Source organism: Lipotes vexillifer, unplaced genomic scaffold (genome assembly GCF_000442215.2).
Source record: "Lipotes vexillifer unplaced genomic scaffold, Lipotes_vexillifer_v1.1 scaffold721, whole genome shotgun sequence".
NCBI classification, from domain to species: Eukaryota; Metazoa; Chordata; class Mammalia; order Artiodactyla; family Lipotidae; genus Lipotes; species Lipotes vexillifer.
Genome location: NW_006778284.1, coordinates 243,485 through 267,206, shown reverse-complemented (window position 1 = coordinate 267,206; position 23,722 = coordinate 243,485). Strand labels below are relative to the sequence as shown.

At 36.6% G+C, this 23,722-nt stretch overlaps 1 protein-coding gene across 2 annotated transcripts in view; it reads left to right on the top strand.

Moving 5' to 3' along the window:
- The window catches only part of CDK19 (cyclin dependent kinase 19), a 194,855-nt gene that overhangs the window by 58,997 nt on the left and 112,136 nt on the right, over nt 1-23,722 (top strand). For both annotated transcript variants that reach the window (XM_007451569.1, XM_007451570.1), the window contains exon 2: nt 17,198-17,273. In XM_007451569.1, the coding sequence (XP_007451631.1) occupies nt 17,198-17,273 (76 nt within the window). The remainder of the gene's footprint in view (nt 1-17,197; nt 17,274-23,722) is intronic.

Here is a 23,722-nt window from a genome sequence, read left to right as displayed (position 1 = left end):
TCACTGTTGTGGTCTTTCCCGTTGTGGAGCACAGGCTCCGGATGCGCAGGCTCAGCAGCCATGGCTCACGGGCCCAGCCGCTCCACGGCATGTGGGGTCTTCCCGGACTAGGGCACGAACCCGTGTCCCCTGCATCGGCAGGCGGACTCTCAACCACTGCACCACCAGGGAAGCCCTGTAGCTGTTTTTATATAAACTACAATCTATAAGGTTTTCGTGCATAATATTTAGTTGTTACATGTCTTGAGTAGACTATCCCCCAACCCTACCTTTTTTATGAGTCTTTTCTTCTTTTTTTTTAGAAGTCAGACCAATTTTCTTGTAATGTCTCACATCTGGATTTTCCTATTATCAAGGACCTTTAAATGTTTCTCCTGCAGCATGTTGAAGTTAGTGGCATTCAGCAGAGAAGGACTTCCCAATCCCTGTGGCATGGCTACTGTGAATAGGTTATGGGTCCTATTATTAATCCTCTAAGCTCTTCAGCCACTGGTGGAGTTTGGGGCAGTGGCAGCCCATGAGCACTGTCAGTTGACTCTGGTAAGCAATACAAATGTTAACATTAGGTAGGTGCCATGATGTGAAAGAGCCTAGGCTACGATCTTCAGCTCTTTTCTTCTGTGCTCTCTCTGTGATCACATTTACTTCTGTGACTTTAACAGTTGCCTGTGTAGTGATGTTTTCTTTTCTAAACTGCACTTTATTTCCTTTTGTTCATCTTCTCCTGGCTATCCAGTAGTCACTTCAAAATCTACACATCCAAAATGAATTTATTCTTTACTTGCTAGCTGGCTCATTGTCAGTATTATTCTTTTCTTGGGCAGGGGTGGTAGAAGGTGTGGTGTAAATAGCCTTGCTTTCACTCACTCAGTCATCTTCAGCTGTTTCTTTGGCTGTCTGCTTAGCACTCTCTTATTTACATGTACACATATGTGCATACACACTTATTTATCAAATAATTCTTTAATGCCTACAGTGTTTCTATATGTATTTGACCACAGTAGATAAGTCTATATCTGGATGGCCTCTTGAATGCATTCGCTCCATTCTTACCCTATTTACTCTAATTTTGGCCTTCAGCAGTCCTTCCGAGAACTTTTACAATGGTCTGCCTACCTCTGGCTTTAAACCTTCTGATTCATCCTGCATACTATCTGCTTATTGAGAATACTTGTTTGATCATATATTTCTCTTGCTTGAAAACCTCTGATGGCTTCCCATTATACAGGAAAAATGCCAGCTTTTTTAGCATACCATACAAGACTATGGTAATTCCATCTTCTTTACTTTTTCTTTTTTTTTTGCGGTACACGGGCCTCCCACTGCTGTGGCCTCTCCCGCTGCGAGCACAGGCTCCGGACTCGCAGGCCCAGCGGCCATGGCTCACGGGCCCAGACGCTCCGCGGCATGTGGGATCCTCCCGGACCGGGGCATGAACCTGCGTCCCCTGCATCGGCAGGTGGACTCCCAACCACTGCTCCACCAGGGAAGCTCTTCTTTACTCTTTTTATGTATCACTTCATCTCTGTTTTCTAGCTCTACTTGTCTTCTACTTGTCTTGAATGTAGCATGGATTTTAATCTTCAAACTTTGTTCATACATTTCTGGTGTCCATAAGGCTCTGACCCCTCTTCTTTGCTTAATGAAATCCTGCTTATCTTTCAAGGTACACTTGGCATGTTCCCTTTGAAAATTATTTACCTAATAGCCCTCTCCATCTACTGCCTGCACCAGAACCAAACCCTTCTTAATATTCTTTATCTGATGTACTTTGCACATTTGTCTGTTATAGTGCTTGTGTTTTTTGTTTTTGGCCGTGCTACATGGCATGCAGGACTTCAGTTCCCCAACCAGGGATTGAACCCGTGTCCCCTGCAGTGGAAGCTCAGAGTCTTAACCACTGGACCACCAGGGAAGTCCCTTATAGTGCTTATCAGATTGTATCCCTTGCTTGTGTGTCTCTCAGTGTAAAGATTCACAAGGGAAAGGATCATCTTTTTCTTCTTATTGTTCTTAGAGCACAAGGCCTGGCACATAGCACATGCTTAGTAAAATATTTCTGAAAGGAATGTCTGGTGTTACTTGTTATATTACCTTCTGTAGCAAGTAAGTCTAACTTGAGATCATGAATTCTCAAAGGAAGATAATAGTTTATATAAAATAATTGTTTTACACTAAATATTTGCTAATGATTACTTTCTGTGTAATACAGTCCTTAATTATATATGTTTTAAACTTAACACTTTTTTTTTTTTTTTTTTTTTTTGCGGTACGCGGGTCTCTCTCTGTTGTGGCCTCTCCCGTTGCGGAGCACAGGCTCTGGATGCGCAGGCTCAGCGGCCATGGCTCACGGGCCTAGCCGCTCCGTGGCCTGTGGGATCTTCCCAGACCGGGGCATGAACCCGTGTCCCCTGCATCGGCAGGCGGACTCTCAACCACTGCACCAGCAGGGAAGCCTTAAACTTAACACTTTTGATACCTGAATTCTTAAAGCATTACTGCAGATATGTTTGTTTTAATTAAAATCACTTCTGAGCAATAAGAATTTGCCATAATAGGTGTTTCTGGAATTTTATTATTTTAGAGATTTTAAAACAGTAAATGTTTATCTGAATTAGAATTCTGAATAAAAGAAATAGTATAAAATGAAGATTGTTTTTTAGAGAGAGATATATTAATTAATAAATTAGTTTTTAAGAAAAGAGACTAAATAAAAGCAGTCTTTCTAAAGAATGAAGACCAAAAGATAAACTGTCAGATTTACATGTTGCAAGGGAATACTGAACTTGAATAAGGGAGACTACTACTGTACTTTGGTGATACTTAGAGAACGAGTAGATGAAATATATGGTAGATGAAAGCATAAAGAAGGTGCTAGTGTTATTTGACATTATTCGTTAATAAGGGGAATAAAAAATAATAACAGTATCCTCTGGTACAAGATTTTCAATATTTCAGAATTATTTTTAAAGGACTATTGTCATTTAAATGAAAAAATCCTGATAATTAAAAATGCTATGGTATTGAATTGTTATGGCAAATGAAATGATATGATATCTGGGTTTTGTTTCAAAATAATCAAGAAAGTGGAGGCAGTAGAAATAAGATTGGCCACGTATTGATAATTGTTGAAGCTGTGTGAGAGTTACATAGAGTATCACTGTCATTTATTTTGATTTTTTGTTTGTTCATTTTTGGAAAATTTCATGGTAAATTAAAAAACATTATGGTATTGTATAATAAAGGAAAGAGTCCCCAAATAAGGAATCATTGATGCTAGGCTGAGTGAATAGAGAGTTCATGATATTGAATAATTCAGAATTACCAATGTAAAACTAAATGATATTTTTGCTTTTTGTTTTTCAAAATTTTTATTCCATATTGTTTTATTCTTTTATTTCCTTTTTTTGAATTTTTTTTTTATACAGCAGGTTCTTATTATCCATTTTATACATATTAGTGTATGTATGTCAATCCCAGTCTCCCAATTCATCTCACCAACACCACCATACCCCTGTCCCCTGCTTTTACCCCCTTGGTGTCCATGCGTTTGTTCTTTACATCTATGTCTTAATTTCTGCCCTGCAGATTGGTTCATCTGTACCATTTTTCTAGGTTCCACATATATGCGTTGATATACAATATTTGTTTTTCTCTTTCTGACTTACTTCACTCTGTATTACAGTCTCTAGATTCATCCATGTCTCTACAAATGACCCAATTTCATTCCTTTTTATGGCTGAGTAATATTCCATTGTATATATGTACCACAACTTCTTTATCCATTCGTCTGTCGATGGGCATTTAGGTTGCTTCCATGACCTGGCTGTTGTAAACAGTGCTTCAGTGAACATTGGGGTGCATGTGTCTTTTTGAATTATGGTTTTCTCTGGATATATGCCCAGGAGTGGCATTGCTGGGTCATATGGTAATTCTATTTTCAGTTTTTTAAGTAACCTTCATACTGTTCTCCATAGTGGCTGTATCAATTTACATTCCCACCAACAGTGCAAGAGGGTTCCCTTTTCTCCACACCCTCTCTGGCATTTGTTGTTTGTAGATTTTCTGGTGATGCACATTCTAACTGGTGTGAGGTGATACCTCACTGTAGTTTTGATTTGCATTTCTCTAATTATTAGTGATGTTGAGCAGCTTTTCATGTGCTTCTTGTCCATCTGTATGTCTTCTTTGGAGAAATGTCTATTTAGGTCTTCCACCCATTTTTGGATTGGGCTGTTTGTTTTTCGAATATTGAGCTGCATGAGCTGTTTATATATTTTGGAGATTAATCCTTTGTCCGTTGATTTTTTGGCAAATATTTTCTCCCATCTGAGTGTTCTCTTTTCATCTTTTTTATGGTTTACTTTGCTGTGCAAAAGCTTTTAAGTTTCATTAAGTCACATTTGTATATTTTTGTTTTAATTTCCATTACTGGAGGAGGGGGATCAAAAAAGATCTTGCTGTGATTTATGTCAAAGAGTGTTCTTCCTGTGTTTTCCTCTAAGAGCTTTATAGTGTCTGGTCTTACATTTAGGTCTCCAATCCATTATGAGTTTATTTTTGTGCATTATGTTAGGGAGTGTTCTAGTTTCATTCTTTTACATGTAGCTGTCCAGTTTTCCCAGCACCACTTATTGAAGAGACTGTCTTTTCTCCATTGTATATCCTTGCCTCCTTTGTCATAGATTAGTTAACCATAGGTGCGTGGGTTTATCTCTGAGCTTTCTATCCTGTTCCATTGATCTATGTTTCTGTTTTTGTGCCAGTACCATATTGTCTTGATTACTGTAGCTTTGTAGTATAGTCTGAAGTCAGGGTGTCTGATTCCTCCAGCTCCGTTTTTTTCCCTCAAGACTGCTTTGGCTATTCAGGGGCTTTTGTGTCTCCATACAAAGTTTAAGATTTTTCTTCTAGTTCTGTAAGAAATGCCATTGGTAGTTTGATAGGGATTGTATTGAATCTGTAGATTGCTTTGGGTAGTATAGTCATTTTCACAATATTGATTCTTCCAATCTAAGAACATGGTATATCTCTCCATCTGTTTGTATCATCTTTAATTTCTTTCATCAGTGTCTTATAGTTTTCTGCATACAGGTCTTTTGTCTCCCTAGGTAGGTTTATTCCTAGGTATTTTATTCTTTTTGTTGCAGTGGTAAATGGGCGTGTTTCCTTAATTTCTCTTTCAGATTTTTCATCACTAGTGTTTAGGAATGCAAGAGATTTCTGTGCATTAATTTTGTATCCTGTAACCTTACCAGATTCATTGATTAGCTCTAGTAGTTTTCTGGTGGCATCTTAAGGATTCTCTATGTCATCTGCAAACAGTGAAAGTTTTATGTCTTCTTTTCCAATTTGTTTTCCTTTTATTTCTTTTCCTTCTTTGATTATCGTGGCTAGGCCTTCCAAAACTATGTTGAACAATAGTTGTGAGAGTGGACATCCTTGTCTTGTTCCTTATCTTAGAGGAAATGCTTTCAGTTTTTCACCATTGAGAATGATGTTTGCTGTGGGTTTGTCATATATGGCCTTTATTATGTTGGGGTAGGTTCCCTCTACGCCCACTTTCTGGAGTTCTTTTGTCATAAATGGGTGTCGAATTTTGTCAGAAGCTTTTTCTGCATCTGTTGAGATTATCATATGGTTTTTATTCTTCAGTTTGTTAATACGGTGTCTCACGTTGATTGATTTGCTTATATTGAAGTATCCTTGCATCCCTGGGATAAATCCCACTTGATTATGGTGTATTATCCTTTTAATGTGTTGTTGAATTCTGTTTGCTAGCATTTTATTGAGGATTTTTGCATCTATGTTCATCAGTGATATTGGTCTGTAATTTTCTTTTTTTGTAGTATCTTTGTCTTTTGGTATCAGGGTGATGGTGGCCTCATAGAATGTGTTTGGGAGTATTCCTTCCTCTGCAATTCTTTGGAAGAGTTTGAGAAGGATGGGTGTTAGCTCTTCTCTAAATGTCTGATAGAATTCACCTGTGAAGCCATCTGGTCCTGGACTTTTGTTTGTTGGAAGGTTTTTAATCACAGTTTCAATTTCATTACTTGTGATTGGTCTGTTCATATTTTCTATTTCTTCCTGGTTCAGTCTTGGAGGGTTATACCTTTCTAAGAATTTGTCCATTTCTTCCAGGTTGTCCGTTTTATTGGCACAGAGTTGCTTGTAGTAGTCTCTTAGGATGCTTTGTAATTCTGGGGTGTCTGTTGTAACTTCTCCTTTTTCATTTCTAATTTTATTGATTTGAGTCCTCTCCCTCTTTTTCTTGATGAGTCTGGCTATTGGTTTATCAATTTTGTTTATCTTCTCAAAGAACCAGGTTTTAGTTTTATTGATCTTTGCTATTGTTTTCTTTGTTTCTATTTCCTTTATTTCTGCTGTGATCTTTATGATATCTTTCCTTCTGCTAACTTTGGGTTTTGTTTGCTTTCTCTAGTTCCTTTAGGTGTAAGATTAGTTCGTTTATTTCAGATGTTTCTTGTTTCTTGAGGTAGGCTTGTATTGCTATAAACTTCCCTCTTAGAACTGCTTTTGCTGCATCCCATAGGTTTTGGACCATTGTGTTTTCATTGTCATTTGTCTCTAGGTATTTCTTGATTTCCTCTTTGGTTTCTTCAGTGATCTCTTTGTTATTTAGTAACGTAGTGTTTAGCCTCCACGTATTTGTGTTTTTTATGTTTTTTCCCCTGTAATTCATTTCTAATCTCATAGTGTTGTGGTCAGAAAAGATGCTTGATATGATTTCAATTTTCTTAAATTTACTGAGGCTTGATTTGTGACCCAAGATGTTATCTATCCTGGAGAATGTTCTGTGCGCACTTGAGAAGAAAGTGTAATCTGCTGTTTTTGGATAATATGTCCTATAAAGATCAATTAAATCTATCCGGTCTATTGTGTCATTTAAAGGTTTTGTTTCCTTATTTGTTTTCATTTTGGATGATCTGTTTATTGGTGTAAGTGAGGTGTTAAAGTCCCCCACTATTATTGTGTTGCTGTCGACTTCCTCTTTTATAGCTGTTAGCAGTTGCCTTATGTATTGAGGTGGTCCTATGTTGGGTGCATATGTATTTAAAATTGTTATATCTTCTTCTTGGATTGATCCCTTGATCATTATCTAGTGTCCTTTCTTGTCTCTTGTAACATTATTTTAAAGTCTATTTTATCTGATATGAGTATTGCTACTCCAGATTTCTTTTGATTTCCATTTGCGTGGAATATCTTTTTCCATCCCCTCACTTTCAGTCTGTATGTGTCCCTAGGTCTGAATTGGGTCTCTTGTAGACAGCATGTATATGGGTCTTGTTTTTATATCCATTCAGCAAGCCTGTGTCTTTTGATTGGAGCATTTAATCCATTCACGTTTAAGGTAATTATTGATATGTATGTTAGTATGACCATTTTGTTAATTGTTTGGGGTTTGTTTTTGTAGGTTCTTTTCTTTTGTGTTTCCCAGTTAGAGAAGTTCCTTTAGCATTTGTTTTAGAGCTGATTTGGTGGTGCTGAATTCTCTTAGCTTGTGCTTGTCTGTGAAGCTTTTGAGTTCTCCATCGAATCTGGATGAGGTCCTTGCCGGGTAGAGTAATCTTGGTTTTAGGTTCTTACCTTTCATCACTTTAAATATGTCATGCCACTCCATTCTGGCTTGTAGAGTTTCTGCTGATAAATCACCTGTTAACCTTATGGGAGTTCTCTTGTATGTTATTTGTTGTTTTTGCCTTGCTGCTTTCAGTAATTTTTCTTTGTCTTTAATTTTTGCCAGTTTGATTACTATGTGTCTTGATGTGTTTCTCCTTGGGTTTATCCTGTATGGGACTCGCTGTGCTTCCTGGACTTGGGTGGCTATTTCCTTTCCCATGTTAGGGAAGTTTTCGACTATAATGTCTTCAAATATTTTCTTGGGTCCTTTCTCTCTCTCTTTTCCTTCTGGGACCCCTATAATGCGAATGTTGTTTGTTTAATGTTGTCCCGGAGGTCTCTTAGGCTGTCTTCATTTCTTTTCATTCTTTTTTCTTTATTCTGTTCCACAGCAGTGAATTGCACCATTCTGTCTTTCAGGTCACTTATCCGTTCTTCTGCCTCAGTTATTCTGCTATTGATTCCTTCTAGTGCAGTTTTCATTTCAGTTATTGTATTGTTCATCTCTGTTTGTTTGTTTTTTAATTCTTCTAGGTCTTTGTTAAAGATTTCTTGCATCTTCTCGATCTTTGCCTCCACTGTTTTTCCGAGGTCCTGGATCATCTTCACTATCATTATTCTGAATTCTTTTTCTGGAAGGTTGCCTATCTCCACTTCATTTAGTTGTTTCTCTGGGGTTTTATCTTGTTCCTTCATCTGGTACATAGCCGTCTGCATTTTCATCTTGTCTCTCTTTCTGTGAATGTGGTTTTTGTTCTGCAGGCTGCAGGATTATAGTTCTTCTTGCTTCTGCTGTCTGCTATCTGGTCGGAAAATTTCTTTTCTTTTGTTATGAAGAACATTTGTGGAAGAATTGTTTAAACTTTAAAAAGATCTTCTGACCCATGCTATTTTTATCTTTTTACCTCTATCAGAATACCTGTTATGATTTTAAGAGTACTCTTATTAGAATATCTGATTCCAGTTGCTCTGTTCACTGGAAAAGCTGAAGATATCTGTGCTTCATTTTCAAATATGAGCTTTTTCTCCCCTGAAAAACTGCTTGTGTTGGAGGGTCTCCTGCAGAGGCGGGAGGGGTGTGTGGCTGTGGCTTACTGTGAGGACAAGAACACTGGCAGCCGAAGTTCCTGGAAGTACTCCTTGGCGTGAGCCTTCCCAGAGTCCGCCATTAGCCTCACCCCCAAGAATGTTTTATTCTTATTTTCTATGTAATATGGAAGCCTCTTAATCTGCTAAGGCAAATCATCATATATTAAGCAAAAGTGATATAACATTGATTTATGGCAGCTTTCTTCTTGAAGAAAACAATTATTGACAAACCCACAGCTAACATCATACTCAGTGGTGAAAAGCTGAAAGCATTCCCTCTGAGATCAGGAATAAGACAAGGATGCCCACTGTCACCATGTTTATTCAACATGGTTTTGGAAGTCCTAACCACAGCAATCTGAAAAGAAAAAGAAATAGGAGAAATCCAAGTTCGAAAGGAAGAAGTAAAACTGTCACTGTTTGCAGATGACATGATACTAGACATAGAAAATCCTAAAGATGCCACCAGAAAACTACTTGAGCTCATCAATGAATTCAGTTATGTTGCTGGATAAAAAATTAATACACAAAAATCTGTTGCATTTCTATACACTAACAACAGCATATCAGAAAGAGAAATTAAGGAAACAATCCCATTTACTATCACATCAAAAAGAATAAAATACCTGGGAATAAACCTAAGGAGGCAAAAGACCTGTACTCTGAAAACTGTAAGACACTGATGAAGGAAATTGAAGATGACACAAACAGATGGAGAGATATACTACGTTCTTAGATTAGAAGAATCAATATTGTGAAAATGACTATACTACCCAAAGCAATCTACAGATTCAATACAGTCCCTTTCAAATTACCAGTGACATTTTTCACAGAACTGGAACAAAAAATTTTTTAATTTGTGTGGAGCACAAAAGACCCTGAATAGCAAAAACAATCTTAAGAAGAAAGAACAGAGCTGCAGGAATCACGTTCCCTGACTTCGGTCTGTACTACAAAGCTGCGTTAATCAAAACAGGATGGTACTGGCACAAAAGCAGACACATAGCTCAATGGAACAGGATAGAAAGAATAGAAATAAACCTACACACTTGTGGTCAATTAATCTATGACAAAGGAGGCAAGAACATACAATGGAGAAAAGACAGTCTCTTCAATAAGTGGTGCTGGGAAAACTGGACAGCTAGATGTAAAAGAATAAAATCAGAACATTCTGTAATACCATATACCGAAATAAACTCAAAATGGATTAAAGACTTAAATGTAAGACTGGACACTATAAAACTCCTAGAGGAAAACAAAGGCAGAACACTCTTTGATATAAATCACAGCAATATTTTTTTAGATCCATCTGTGAGAGTAATGGAAAACAAACCCAAAAATAAACAAATGGGACCTAGTTAAACTTAAAAGCATTTGCAAAGCAAAAGAAACCATAAACAAAATGAAAAGACAGCCTTTGGACTGAGAGAAAATCTTTGCAAACAGTGATACTGACAAGGGATTAATTTCTGAAATATACATATAGTTCATGAAACTTAATATAAAAAAAATAGAAGCAACCCAATAAAAAATATGGGCAGAAGACCTAAATAGACATTTCTCCAAAGAAGACATACAGATGGCCAACAGGCACATGAAAAGATGCTCAGTATCGCTAATTATTAGAGAAATGCAAGTTGAAACTATAATGAGGTATCATCTCACACCAGGCAGAATGGCTGTCATTAAAAAGTCTACAGGAATTCCCTGGCAGTTCAGTGGTTAGCACTCCGTGCTTCCACTCACTGCAGGGGCATGGGTTTGATCCCTGATCGAGGAACTAAGATCCTACATGCTGTGTGGCGTAGCCAAAAAAAAAAAAAAAGTCTACAAATAACAAATGCTGGAGAGGGTGTGGAGAAAAAGGAAACCTCGTACACTGTTAGTGTGGGAATGTAAATTGGTGCAGCCACTATAGAGAACAGTATGGAGGTTCCTTGAAAAACTAAAAATAGAGTTGGCACGTGATCCTGCAATCCCTCTCTTGGGCATATATCTGGAGAAAACTCTAATTTGAAAAGATATATGTACCCCAATATTCATAGCACTATTTACAGTAGCTGAGACATGGAAGCAACCTAAATGTCCGTCAACAGGTGAATGGATAAAGAAGATGTGGTATATATACTCAGTGGAATATTACTCAGCCATAAAAAAGAATGAAATAATGCCATTTGCAACAAAATGAATGTACCTAGACATTATCATACTAAGTGAAGTATGTCAGAGAAAGACAAATACCATATGATTACAAAACAGAGATAGACTCACAGACATAAAGGTGGGACGGATAAGTTAGGGATTTGGGAGTAACAGATACACACTACTATATAGAAAATTGATAAAGAACAAGGACCTACTGTTATAGCACAGGGAACTATATTCAGTATCTTGTAATAACCTATAAGGGAAAGGAATCTGTAAAAGGTTATATATGTGCATAACTGAATCTCTTTGCTGTACACCTGACACACTAAGTCAGCTGTACTTCAATTTTAAAAAACTGCAAAAAAAAAAAAAAAGAAAAGTTGGCAAGACTCAGGTGTCATATTGTTTGAATAAAGTCTTATTGGTAACACCTGGTTATAAAATCTGTAGATGGTCATACTGTGCCATCTTGAGTACTATATTTCTGATGATTCCATTAATTTGAATTCTAGTCTTAAGGTTTGGAAAAGAAAAAGGACGAATTCATAGAATTGTTTGTCTTCTTAAGGGATGTGAGAGAGATGTGTTCAGAAATTGTTCTGTCTTTCTTCTTTTCTTCCCTCTGTCTTGTTCTCCTTTCCTTCTTCCCATGTTGCCTCAACTTCTTTCCTGGGCACCAAAAAAGTTATTTATCTACGTGCTACTTCCTCCAATCCAATATCATGTCTGTAAGCTCAAGTCCTTTAAATCTGAAACTCCTACGACAGGCCCTCAGTAAGCATCTTTTTTTTTTTTTTTTAAATCAAGGTGTAATTGACATATAACATTATATTAGTTTCAGGTGTAAAAAATTGTAATGATTCAATATTTGTATGTATTGTGAAATGTTCACCACAATAAGCCTGGTAACATCTTCAGGGCATCTTCTTTTTGAACTTCTCAGATATTTTTGGTTAGAGTTTCTTTCTATCTGAAGGAATCATTTACAAGCTGAAGAACCTTCTGAGATGTGACCTGAGTTTTGTTCTCAATAGTATCATCCTCCCCATCAACAAAGCCAGAACCCCAGACTTATCTTTGGTTCAGCCTTCTTGATTTTCATTATTTGTTCATTTGGTCCTGCCAATTCCTCTTTAAAAATGACTCTCACAAGTATTTCTTCTTTTCTCCAGTCTTATGGTTAGTTACCATTCTTTTATGGAGAATGTTGCACTTGGAAGATTTCATCTGAGCTCTGCTTCTGGCTGATGGCCTAACTTCTTTGTCTTCATGAGGAGGTTGTAACAGGATTGTCGCAAGCCCCTTTCTGAAGCTAACATTCTATTATACTAATCCAGGGTCTTTCCTTCTCACCCTTTCATTGCAGTAACTCCTAACTGTTTTTCACACCTCTAATCTCAGTCCTTCCTAATAAGATTAGTCTTCATATGTAACTTTCATTGCCTTTAGGATAAAATCTTATATTTCCTGGTCTCCATTTATTCACTTCTCTGCTTAAGCGTTATCACTGGCACGATTAGGCAAAGTGGAAGCTTCACCCATCTTCACAGCCTTCCTTTCCTTCATCTACAGAATGAAATTGCTTACTAAATTATATCACTTCTTTTATTTTATTTTATTTTATTTATTTATTTATTTTTTGCGGTATGCGGGTCTCTCACTGTTGTGGCCTCTCCCACTGCGGAGCACAGGCTCTGGACGCGCAGGCTCAGCGGCCATGGTTCACGGGCCCAGCCGCTCCGCAGCATGTGGGATCCTCCCGGACCGGGGCACGAACCTGTGTCCCCTGCATCGGCAGGCAGACTCTCAACCACTGCGCCACCAGGGAAGCCCAAATTATATCACTTCTGACACAGGAATGTCTTTAAAAAAATTTTTTTTTAGGAATGTCTTTTGAGTCCATATTTGTTCTCCTCTGCCTATTCTAATCTAGTCCTCATCTTCTCTTCTTTGGACATTTGAGCAACCTCCCAGATGTTTGCTCTGCCACCAGTTTGTAGTTACCAGATTTATCTCTCTGAGCAAAGATCTGTTATGTACCTTCTCTGTTCTCAAAACCTTTTGCTCCACACTGTTTATATATGAAGTACAAGTTTCTTTGCAGAACTCATTTGGTCCCTTCCCTTTACTTTTCTAACGTAACCTCATCTCTTGCACCTTGTCATCATGCCCCCAGCTTCCAGCCATACTGAATACCAGCAGTTTCCTGGTTATTTCTTTCATGCCCTACTTCTATCTGGAATTCTCTGACCCTCTCGTCCCTTTTCTGCCTGGGAAACTCCTCCCTCAAAGGCATCACTGTGTAGTTATCTTCCTTAAAGCTCTGAGAAGAAATACTAATCTCATTCTCTCTGTGCCTGTTATGCATATGTCTTGGGTGCAGAGGGAGTCATATCAGAGTCATCTGTTTATATTTCCCACTCAGAATCTCTTTCCAGGTGGATTGTGAACTCTGATATCTAGGGTAGCTAGTCTTTAATTTTGTTCATCCTCAGAGTTTGGCACAGTATTGGAACATAAAATATTGACTCTGTGTTTGTTTGTTGCTTGATGTAAAATAAAATAGTAAGGACCCTCTGTTTTCCTTAGAAACAAAAATGGATTTTAACCCTATTAGTTTGAAGACTAAAGTTTTTCCCTTGGTTTTGCTTGAGCTTGAATTCCTTCATCTTTTCTTAAAAGATTCTTCTAAATGTTTTGTCTGTCCTTGGCCCTTGGGACCAAAGATGGCCCAGGGCTGATCTGGACACCTGGTAGTATTATTAATAGGAGCCAAAAAGCCTTGGACCTGTCTAATTATGATTGTAACGAGTGGGGTTTGACCAAACCTTAACTATACTTGTGCATACGAGCTGCTGAATGGTGCTTCACCTTGCTAAATGTGACTGGAGGCTGGTGTTCAAACTTGGACATTTTTGAAAGGTATAAGACTAATTTTTCATTAGACCAGTTCCTAATAGTTCATTCAAAAGATGTTCCTACTGAAACTGCGTCTTTAGGCTTGAGAAATTCTTCCCTGAATTACATTTAAATTCTACCACTGAGCCTAGTTTTCTGCCTGAGATAATGCTTTCATTTTAAGGCAGTGATTTCTACAATTTGCACAAATATGTGCTTCTTATTTTTTGTACTATCTATAGAATTGCTTGCATCAAGAGTTTTCCAGAACATAGTGTCTCAGATGGAAAATGTAATAGAATCCCAGTCTCTGCCAAATTAATTTTTCTATTTTGTAGTTATATAATGTTCCCATTGAACACTTGTTTTTCTTTGTGATGAATGCTGAGAGGGAAGCTGGCATGGTTTTGATACATATTACAGATATATAGGAGAAATGTCTTTAAATTCAACACATTCTATATTAAATAAATCCATGTTTATACTATAAATTTATTTTTAATTCACCTGGATTTATTTAGTAAACTCCTTTAATTATTTTCAATGTGCAGCTGCTCTAACGGTAGTATATAATATGCACTAAAATTTAGAAAGCAGTTTCTCTGAAGGCTTTGGAATTGCTCTGTCTTTATTATAGTAAATAATAAACTTCTTTTATTTAGATAAAAGTAATTTAGAAATAAAATAGTTTTAGGGAAGAACTGGGCTGCCTCTAAAAGCCAGGTTATCACAGCCATGGAGGCCAGGTTCACCTCCTTTTCAGCCTTGTCAGGTAAAAGAACAAATTATACCTTTATGATACTTAATATTATGTGTGCCTGAAACATATAAGCCATGGAGTATGAATTTTCACATGAGCTCCTGGAGAAGGGCTCTCACATGGGATGAGAGCAATAAGGCTTCTCTGCCCCATGTGCCAGTCACTGAAATATTTGTGGGCATTGTGGGAAAGGATAAATCTTTAGTTTTCATAACTAAGGTATTGGCATCTGACCACAGATTGGTGTTGACATAGCACAGTGATGAAAGTGAGTCCATATGCCCGCTGGGATTCTGCCACTCCTTCATATGGTGAACCTCAGAGGTGTCATATCATCGCTTATCATCCAACAGCTAATATACAAGATAACTGATAATGATATATGCACTTTATTTCATTCTCAATGCAAAAGCTGCAGATAAATCTTAAGTTTGCAGATCTTTGAGTATTTTATTAATTTAGCAGATGGAAGTTATATTTAAACATATTAAGTGAAATAATTACTGGGTTTGTTCCTAGATCCTATTCATATAATTCAGAGTAAGAGGCCTATGCTTCAGTCTATTCTGCTCAGGCTTTCAAATTCTTTTGACAGCCTGGATGTGAAATTCAAAAGTCATTAATGTGATGTGTTAATTTTGCACTTTTTGACTTACTGCAAAAATCTTATAGTTTCCATAGCAACAATAACCTATCCAGATTGTGTAATATTCTTTACAGTATTAAAAATAAAACTATGCAATTACATGAGCTTTTGGAGCACTTCATTTAGGGGAACTGGGGATTGAAATATTTCTGTTTAAAAGAAAATTATAATTTCATATGAAAGTTTTGTCAGAAAACATGTATAACTTTAAGAATTTATTCAATTAAATATTTAGTAGCAGATACCTGGTAGTTAATTTAATTATTAATTGTATGAAATTTACATCGTAAGCATTGTGTTAAGCATCTCAGGCACAAATGCTTTCACACACATACCCATACATACTTTCAAGGTATGGGGGATATTTGGCTTTAATTACATTCAGTCACCTTCACCTGCTGCTTGTACTACTTAGTGGCCTCTGGGTGGTCTGAAAAACGTGTAGTTTTATGTTTGGAGGAAACAGGATGGAGAAAAAGGAACACTTTGCTCTTTAAAACATGCCTAAGATATCACTTTGAAAATATTAAAGATTGTTTTAATAGGTGACTGTTTTCAGAGTATCAAATTATTTTGTATTTTTTCTTTTTCCCTCTAATTCTAATTTAAAAGACAATATAATATTGGCATTAAGGTAGTTAACATAACTTTCTACATCTTAATACAACTTTTTTTATATCACCTTCAACATGTCTAAATGTATATATTTTTATACAGTATGATTTATGTATTTTCTCAGCAACATATGGTAAACATTTTCCATGTTTCTAATGATCTTCATGATATCATTTTAATAATTGCATAACAGTCTATCCTGTTGACATATGTGGTACAATTTCTGTTTATCAAAATGCTGCTTAATTGTTTCCTGAATGTCATATATTGGAAGAAAAATAGATATAATTTTCAGACTGTGGGAAAAAGTAACCATAACTCAATTATTTGCTCAAAACGATTGTGAAAATCTTTAAAATGCACATAAAATGATGTTTTAAAATGCATATTATGAGTAACCTCTTAAACTGCTTTATCTGCTAGTAAACACAGAATGGGGAAAATGAGGAATAGGTACTATCATTTGACAAAACCTTCATGACATGGTGATACCCTGTTGAGGCTCTAATATAATCAAAAGGCAAAACTCAGAGGGCATGGATTATACTCCTCTTGTCAGAATAACCAGTGGTAGGAATCACATTTGTGACATTCAGCTGGGGCCTTGCTGTGGCTGGTTCTGCTGTCAGTACCCTGGGGATACAGTGTTGCACTAGACACTCATCTGGTACTATTACTATTTTTATGGACCGTATCACCATTATTGAGCTGTTATCTTCCCTTGGTTAAGCACCCTGGTAACTAGCGGGGTTTCCCAGAATTCCTAATTCTACCTCCATTAATTGGCACATTCACTGTAACTACTGAGTTTTTCCTAGGTATCTTGAGAATGAGGTGTTGGTGGCCAATTTTGAAGTGTTTCCAAGGCTTTTGGTTGAGGTCTTAGGGATTTTGAATGTCCCCTGTCCTAGGTGAAAACTAGCGTGTCTTAGTGGGTAAACATTCTTCTATAACTCCCCCATTTATTAAGTGGGTCTTATACTGTGAAATTACTTTAAACAAATATAGAAGTTTACATCTGTCGTTTATTTTTGTAATTAATGTTTATAACAGAATGCTTTCATGGACTCCAGATAATTAAGACAGTAGAATTATCTTACAATATGCTTGAGTTTATATTTATGCTTGTTTACTTTTTGAAACTAGTGCTGTGTTTAGATTACTGTTCTCTTTCAATTTTGTACTTTGTGTTTTGGCTCTGTCTAGTGTTTTCATTGTGACATGAATTTTTTTGGTATTTCACATTATTGTAATGGAAATATTATCAGAAATAATAAGCAATGCATGCATAGTGAGGGTGTTTACATATTACTGAGAGTTGTGCATTTCATTGTTTTTGTAGTTACAGTTTTGAATTTGAAAACGTGTAGAAAAAAATAATTTTTTTTGTTCATATGCAGAAAAGATGAAAAGGAATATGCATTGAAGCAAATTGAAGGCACAGGAATATCCATGTCGGCTTGTAGAGAGATTGCAGTAAGTGGACATAAATACATTATCTATTTTGTTATGATATTGGATGGTGATTGATATTAATATAAAAGCTTCACTAATATATAGAATGCATGTTATTTCAAAGATGTTAATTAGTTTAAGGATATTTTATATAAGATGCAAAAAGTTGCCTAAACTTTTTGATTACTTGAAAGTCATCGTTGAACATTCTCTTAATGATATTTAGGATTTATAATCTTAGGAGTACTGAGCTAAATGATTAATTAATTGAATTATGATTGAGTATAATTATTAATTTAAATTAGTAATTTAATTAATATCTGTCTTTCCTGTAGTTTTAGGAGTGATATGTCTTTATAGAGAAGAGGGTGATACTGTTAGATACTATGCATATAAAATATTTTTTCTGAAATAAGTGTTTTGGTGTTACATTTTACTAGTTGCTAGAAAAATAAGACTATCATAATAATAGGAGAATTCCTTAAAGAAATATCATTTCTTTTTTTTTGTCTTTATATGGCATACTTGTACATTTAAGAAATGATTGTCCATAAGAATACCTAACATTTCCTGAGTATTTACCAGGCACCAGGCTTACTAAGTGCTTTTAAGTATTAATTTAATTTTCACAACAATCATGAAATAAGTACTTTTAATATCCCCATTTTACAGATCAGTAAACAGAGGCAAAATCATAATTATGGCTTAGAAGTCTTAATATTATGTTCCCTTATTTTAGTTCTTCAATTTCTTATTTTAGTGTTTTAGTTTCTTATTGGGGCTTTATCATGATATCACATCTATAAGGGATTTCTGTCTCTAAATTATTAAATATATTGTCCATATCCATTAGATATTTCTGTCTCTCATTTGGTAATTATTACATATATTGCCCACGGTTCCATATTTCTACTTCACTCACATGGAAGCACTACATCATCACTCTTAATCATAAGAAAAAGAATGATGCAAAGAACACATGAGGCAGGATTAATTTACAACTGAGTGTCTGCCTTAGTGGCTAAGCTAGCCATGAGTCTCAGTTTCCTTATTTGTGAAATAAGGGAATTATAAGGTCCCTTCTAGTCATAAATTCTTTGATTTCAGAATGGGAGCTTCTCACTAGACTGTGCACAGTTTGAAGGGCAGGGACCTTGTCTTTTTATCCCTAGTTCCTAGCATAACTACCTGGCACATAGCAGGTGCACCATAAATGTTTTTTGAATAAATCAATAAATAAACAGAACAAAATAGTTCTATATGATCCTAAGTTTGCTTTAGAATATAAATTTATTATTTAAAATTTTCATTGTGGCAGTTTTCCATTAACTGTAAATTGGTGTTTATAATGCCCTACCAGAATAAGCATTTGATATATGATTTTTAACTCCCTGAAAGTCATAAACATTATTATTTCAATCAATATGAATATTACTGGTGTGCAATTTTGCTATTTTAGAGTACCATAATTTAGTATAGCATTAATTCAACTTCCGTGAGTTAATTGGGTTAATAGCTGAAATTTAAGGTATTGATTATTAGGAAATGAAAACCCAATTCTAGATGTTCTTTTTGAAACAGAGACATATCTTCTGAGGAATACATGGGTTCTGTTTTCTCAGCACCCTCACTAGCATTTGTCATGTCTTGTTTTATGATAGTAGCCATTTTAACAGGTGTGAGGTGATATCTTACTGTGGTTTTGATTTGCATTTCCTTGATGATTAGTCATGTTGAGCACCTTTTCATGGACCTGCTGGCCATCTGTATATTTTATTCTTTGGAAAAATATCTGTTCAGTCCCTCTGCCCATTTTTTTTTTTTTTTTTTTTTTCTTGCGTTATGCGGGCCTCTCACTGTCGTGGCCTCTCCCATTTGCGGAGCACAGGCTCCGGACGCGCAGGCTCAGTGGCCATGGCTCACGGGCCCAGCCGCTCCGCGGCATGTGGGATCTTCCCGAAACGGGGCACGAACCCGCGTCTCCTGCATCGGCAGGCGGACTCTCAAGCACTGCGCCACCAGGGAAGCCCCCTCTGCCCATTTTTTAATTGGATGATGATGTTGATGATGATTTTTGCAATTGAGTTGTATACTTTCCTGATATATTTTGGATATTAACCACTTATCAGATAAATAGTTTGCAAATATCTTCTACTCCGTAGGTTGCCTTTTCATTTTGTTGATTGCTTCTTTTGTTGTGCAGAAGCTGGAAAAACTTAACTCTTAAACTCATTCACAGTCTCTATTTTTATTGAGGGTTTGCCTAATAGAACTTTAGGAAGTATGCAGAGTTTCTGGATTGAATATTTTTTTTTATCATTTCCTGAATGACTTAACTGCAACATGATAGGGATTTTGACAGAAAGTTAGCATGTATGTTATTGCACAGTGGCTAAGTGAATACGTCTTTGTAAATTATAAGCTCATGGACACAGTTTTATAATTATTGCTTTATGCAGTTGTCTTTTTTTTTACGTCTTTATTGGAGTATAATTGCTTTACAATGGTTAGTTAGTTTCTGCTTTATAACAAAGTGAATCAGTTATACATATACATATGTTCCCATATCTCTTCCCTCTTGCGTCTCCCTCCCTCCCACCCTCCCTATCCCACCCCTCTAGGTGGTCACAAACCACCGAGCTGATCTCCCTGTGCTATGTGGCTGCTTCCCACTAGCTATCTATTTTACGTTTGGTAGTGTATATATGTCTATGCCACTCTCTCGCTTTGTCACAGCTTACCCTTCCCCCTCCCCATATCATCAAGTCCATTCTCTAGTAGGTCTGTGTCTTTATTCCTGTCTTACCCCTAGGTTCTTCATGTCATTTTTTTCCCTTAAATTCCATATATATGTGTTAGCATACGGTATTTGTCTTTCTCTTTCTGACTTACTTCACTCTGTATGACAGACTCTAGGTCCATCCACCTCATTACAAATAGCTCACTTTCGTTTCTTTTTATGGCTGAGTAATATTCCATTGTATATATGTGCTATGCAGTTGTCTTTTAAATCACATAGAAGAAAAAAGAGTTAAGAACAAAAATACATTTATGCTGTCTTTTCTATTTACCCATGTTGTTACCTTTACCAGTGCTCTTTATTTTTTGTGTAGATATGGGTTACTGTCATATATATAGTTCTTTGATTTTAACTGAAGGTCTCCCTTTAGTATTTTTTTGTAGAGAAGATCTAGGAATGAATTTTCTCAGTTTTTGTATTTGGGACTATCTTAATTTCTTCTTTTTTTCCTTCATCATCTGTTTCTCCTTTGTTTTTTGCAGCATAGTTTTGACGGATATAGAATTCTTGAATGACTGTCTTTTTCTTTTTTCACCTTGACTATGTTATCTCACTGCCTTTTGGCCTCCTTGGTTTCTGATGAGAAGTCAGCTGTTAATCCATAAAAATCTCTTGAACATTAGGAGTTATTTTCTTGCTACTTTCAAGATTCTCTCTTTGTCTTTTGAAAGTTTGATTATATGTGTGGGTGTGGAACCTATTTGGAATTCGTTGAGTTTCTTGGATGTAGAGATTAATTTTTTTTTTTTTAATCAGAGTTGGGAAGTTTTCAGCCATCATTTCTTTAGATATCCTTTCTGCCCTTTTCTTTCTCTCCTCGCCTCCTGAGACTGCCATTATGAGTATATTTATAGGCTTAATGGTGTCCCAAAGGTCACTGAGGCTCTGTTGATTTTTTTCTAATTCTCTTTTTCTACTTATTGCTCAGACAGGATATTTTCAATTGCCTATCTTCAAGTTTGCTGATTCTTTCTTCTGCCAGCTTGAATTTGCTGCTAAGCCCCCCTCTAGTGAAATTTTCATTGTAGTTATTTTACTTTTTGATTCCAAAATTGCTATCTGGTTCTTCTTCTTTTTTTTTTAATAGACTTTACTTTTTAGAGTGGTATTAAGTTTACAGCAAAATTGAATGAAAGTTCTAGAGATTTCCCATATACTCGCTACCCCCACACATGCATAACCTAACCTATTATCAACATCCTCCACCAGAGTAGTACATTTGTTACAACTGATGAACCTATGTTGATACTCAAAGACCATAGTTTACATTAGGGTTCACTCTTGGTGTTGTATATTTTATGGGTTTGGACAGATGTCTAATGACATGTATCCACCATTATGGTATCATACAGAGTAGTTCCACTGCCCTAAAAATCTTCTGTGCTCCACCTGTTCATCCTAAACCCGTTCCCCACCCCCCTTCCCCATAATCACAGATCTTTTTACTGTTTACATAATTTCACCTTTTCCAGAATGTCATATAGATGGAATCATACAGTATGTAGCCTTTTGAGATTGGCTTCTTTCACTTAATAATATGCATTTAAAATTCCTCCATATCGGTCATGGCTTGATAGCTCATTTCTTTTTAGTGCTGAATAATATTCCATCGTCTGGATGTATTACAGTTTGTTTACACATTCATCTACGAAAGTACATCTTGGTTGCTTCCAAGTTTTAGTAATTATGAGTAAAGCTGCTGTAAACATTGTGTGTAGGCTTTTTTGTGGACTTTTCAATTCCTTTGGGCAAATATCAGCACAGTTGCTGGACTGCATGGTAAGAGTATGTTCAGTTTAGTAAGAAACCACCAAACTGTCTTACAAAGTGGCTGTGCCATTTTGCATTCTCACTACCAGTGGATGAGAGTTCCTGTTGCTCCACATCCTCACCAATATTTGTTGTTGTCATTGTTCTGGATTTAGCCATTCTAATAGGTGTGTAGTGGTATCTTGTTGTTTAATGAAACTCTGCTTTAGCCTTTAAGTCCTGCTTGTATGGCATTAAGAGATGTGAGATTAGAGTCTTTTCAGATATTTCCTGGACATACAGCTTTGCATATTGGCATGGTTACAGTCTTTACTATGTAGTTTCATTTATAGAAAATTCGAGAAAATGAAAACTAATCTGTAGTGGTGGATAGTAGATCATTGACTGTGTGGGGATGGGAATAGAAACAGGGAGCATTACAAAGTCTATTACAAAGGAGCATGAGGAGTCTCTTGGGGATGATGTAAGTCTTCATCATTGTGATTGTCATGATGGTTTCATGGGTTTGTATCAACAATAAAACTCGAAAATGGTATGCACTTATAGCTCAGTAAATTCAGGGGGAAATCAGTAAAGGCATATGGGATTATTAGTGGATCAAGGGTCTGTGAAAGAGGAATTTGTAAGAATCAATGGATCACAAGCAAAACTGGAGGGATTGGCCTTGAATAGGAAATGGAACAGATGGTTTATCCTGTGAACCTACAGTGACGGAAGAAAAGATGGTGTCAACATATGTCAGTTTGCTAGGGAGATGATGAGGTCGTTACATTCTTGTGTGCCTCTTTTTTTGTGTGTGTGAATGTTAAAGTGGTGAATGTTTTAAGTTATTGAAGCCTATGTGAAAATTTGCTGATCAAAAATAAGGTTATAGAAGTGTTATAGTCCACCTAAAGTAGGAAACCAGTCATGGCACCAGTCTGCATGACTGTACTGTTTTCTTCATTATAAGCCCATTGTAAGAAGGGAGAATTCAAATTTTTTTTGACTGATGTAGTAGGACAGAAAATGTAAGGTGGTAGAGAGTCAGAGAGGTTAGGAGGGACTGATAGGTTGGGGAGAATGTAGACAACATCATAAATGAAAAAGCAGATAGAACTTGTTCTTTGCCTTCTGTATCCCATAATATTATCTACCTCCTGGCATTTTCTCATTCATATATAGACACATAGGTAAGAGAAAATTTGGAACAATTTCACTCATTACTCTAAAAGGATGGGACTGTGACTGCATGACACCTTCTGAGAGCAGGGTTGGATGATGAGAAAAGAAGTCAAAGAACTTGTAGCCATGGAGTGAACTTGGAAGAGTGTGTACAGGATGGGAAGAAGTTTAAGAACTAAGATGCATTTACTACCCCAAGTGTCACCAATAAAGAAAATCATATCACATTTCAGTTTCATTTGAACCTTATTGATCGCAGGTGAATTATAACCCCATATCTTTGTACAGTGCTTTACAGTTTACAATATGCCATAACAGGGAATAATTCTGGGGGATGAACATACTAGGAACATGTGAACATGAGCCCTCTTAGCTTGAGGTTACAGGGGAGTTCTAATGTAAAGTTTTTTTTAACCTTTGTGGCCTGTGTAATCATAAGGTTGCTGGGTTGGAAAAGTGATAAACACCATTAATTCAGATCCCATTGTTTCCTGGTTATGAAATTCAAAAATGTTTATTATAAAATTCTCAGAGGGCTTCCTTGCTGGCGCAGTGGTTGAGAGTCCGCCTGACGATGCAGGGGACATGGGTTCGTGCCCCAGTCCGGGAAGATCCTACATGCCGCGGAGCGGCTGGGCCCGTGAGCCATGGCTGCTGAGCCTGCGCGTCCGGAGCCTGTGCTCCACAACGGGAGAGGCCACAACAGTGAGAGGCCCGCATACCGCCAAAACAAAAC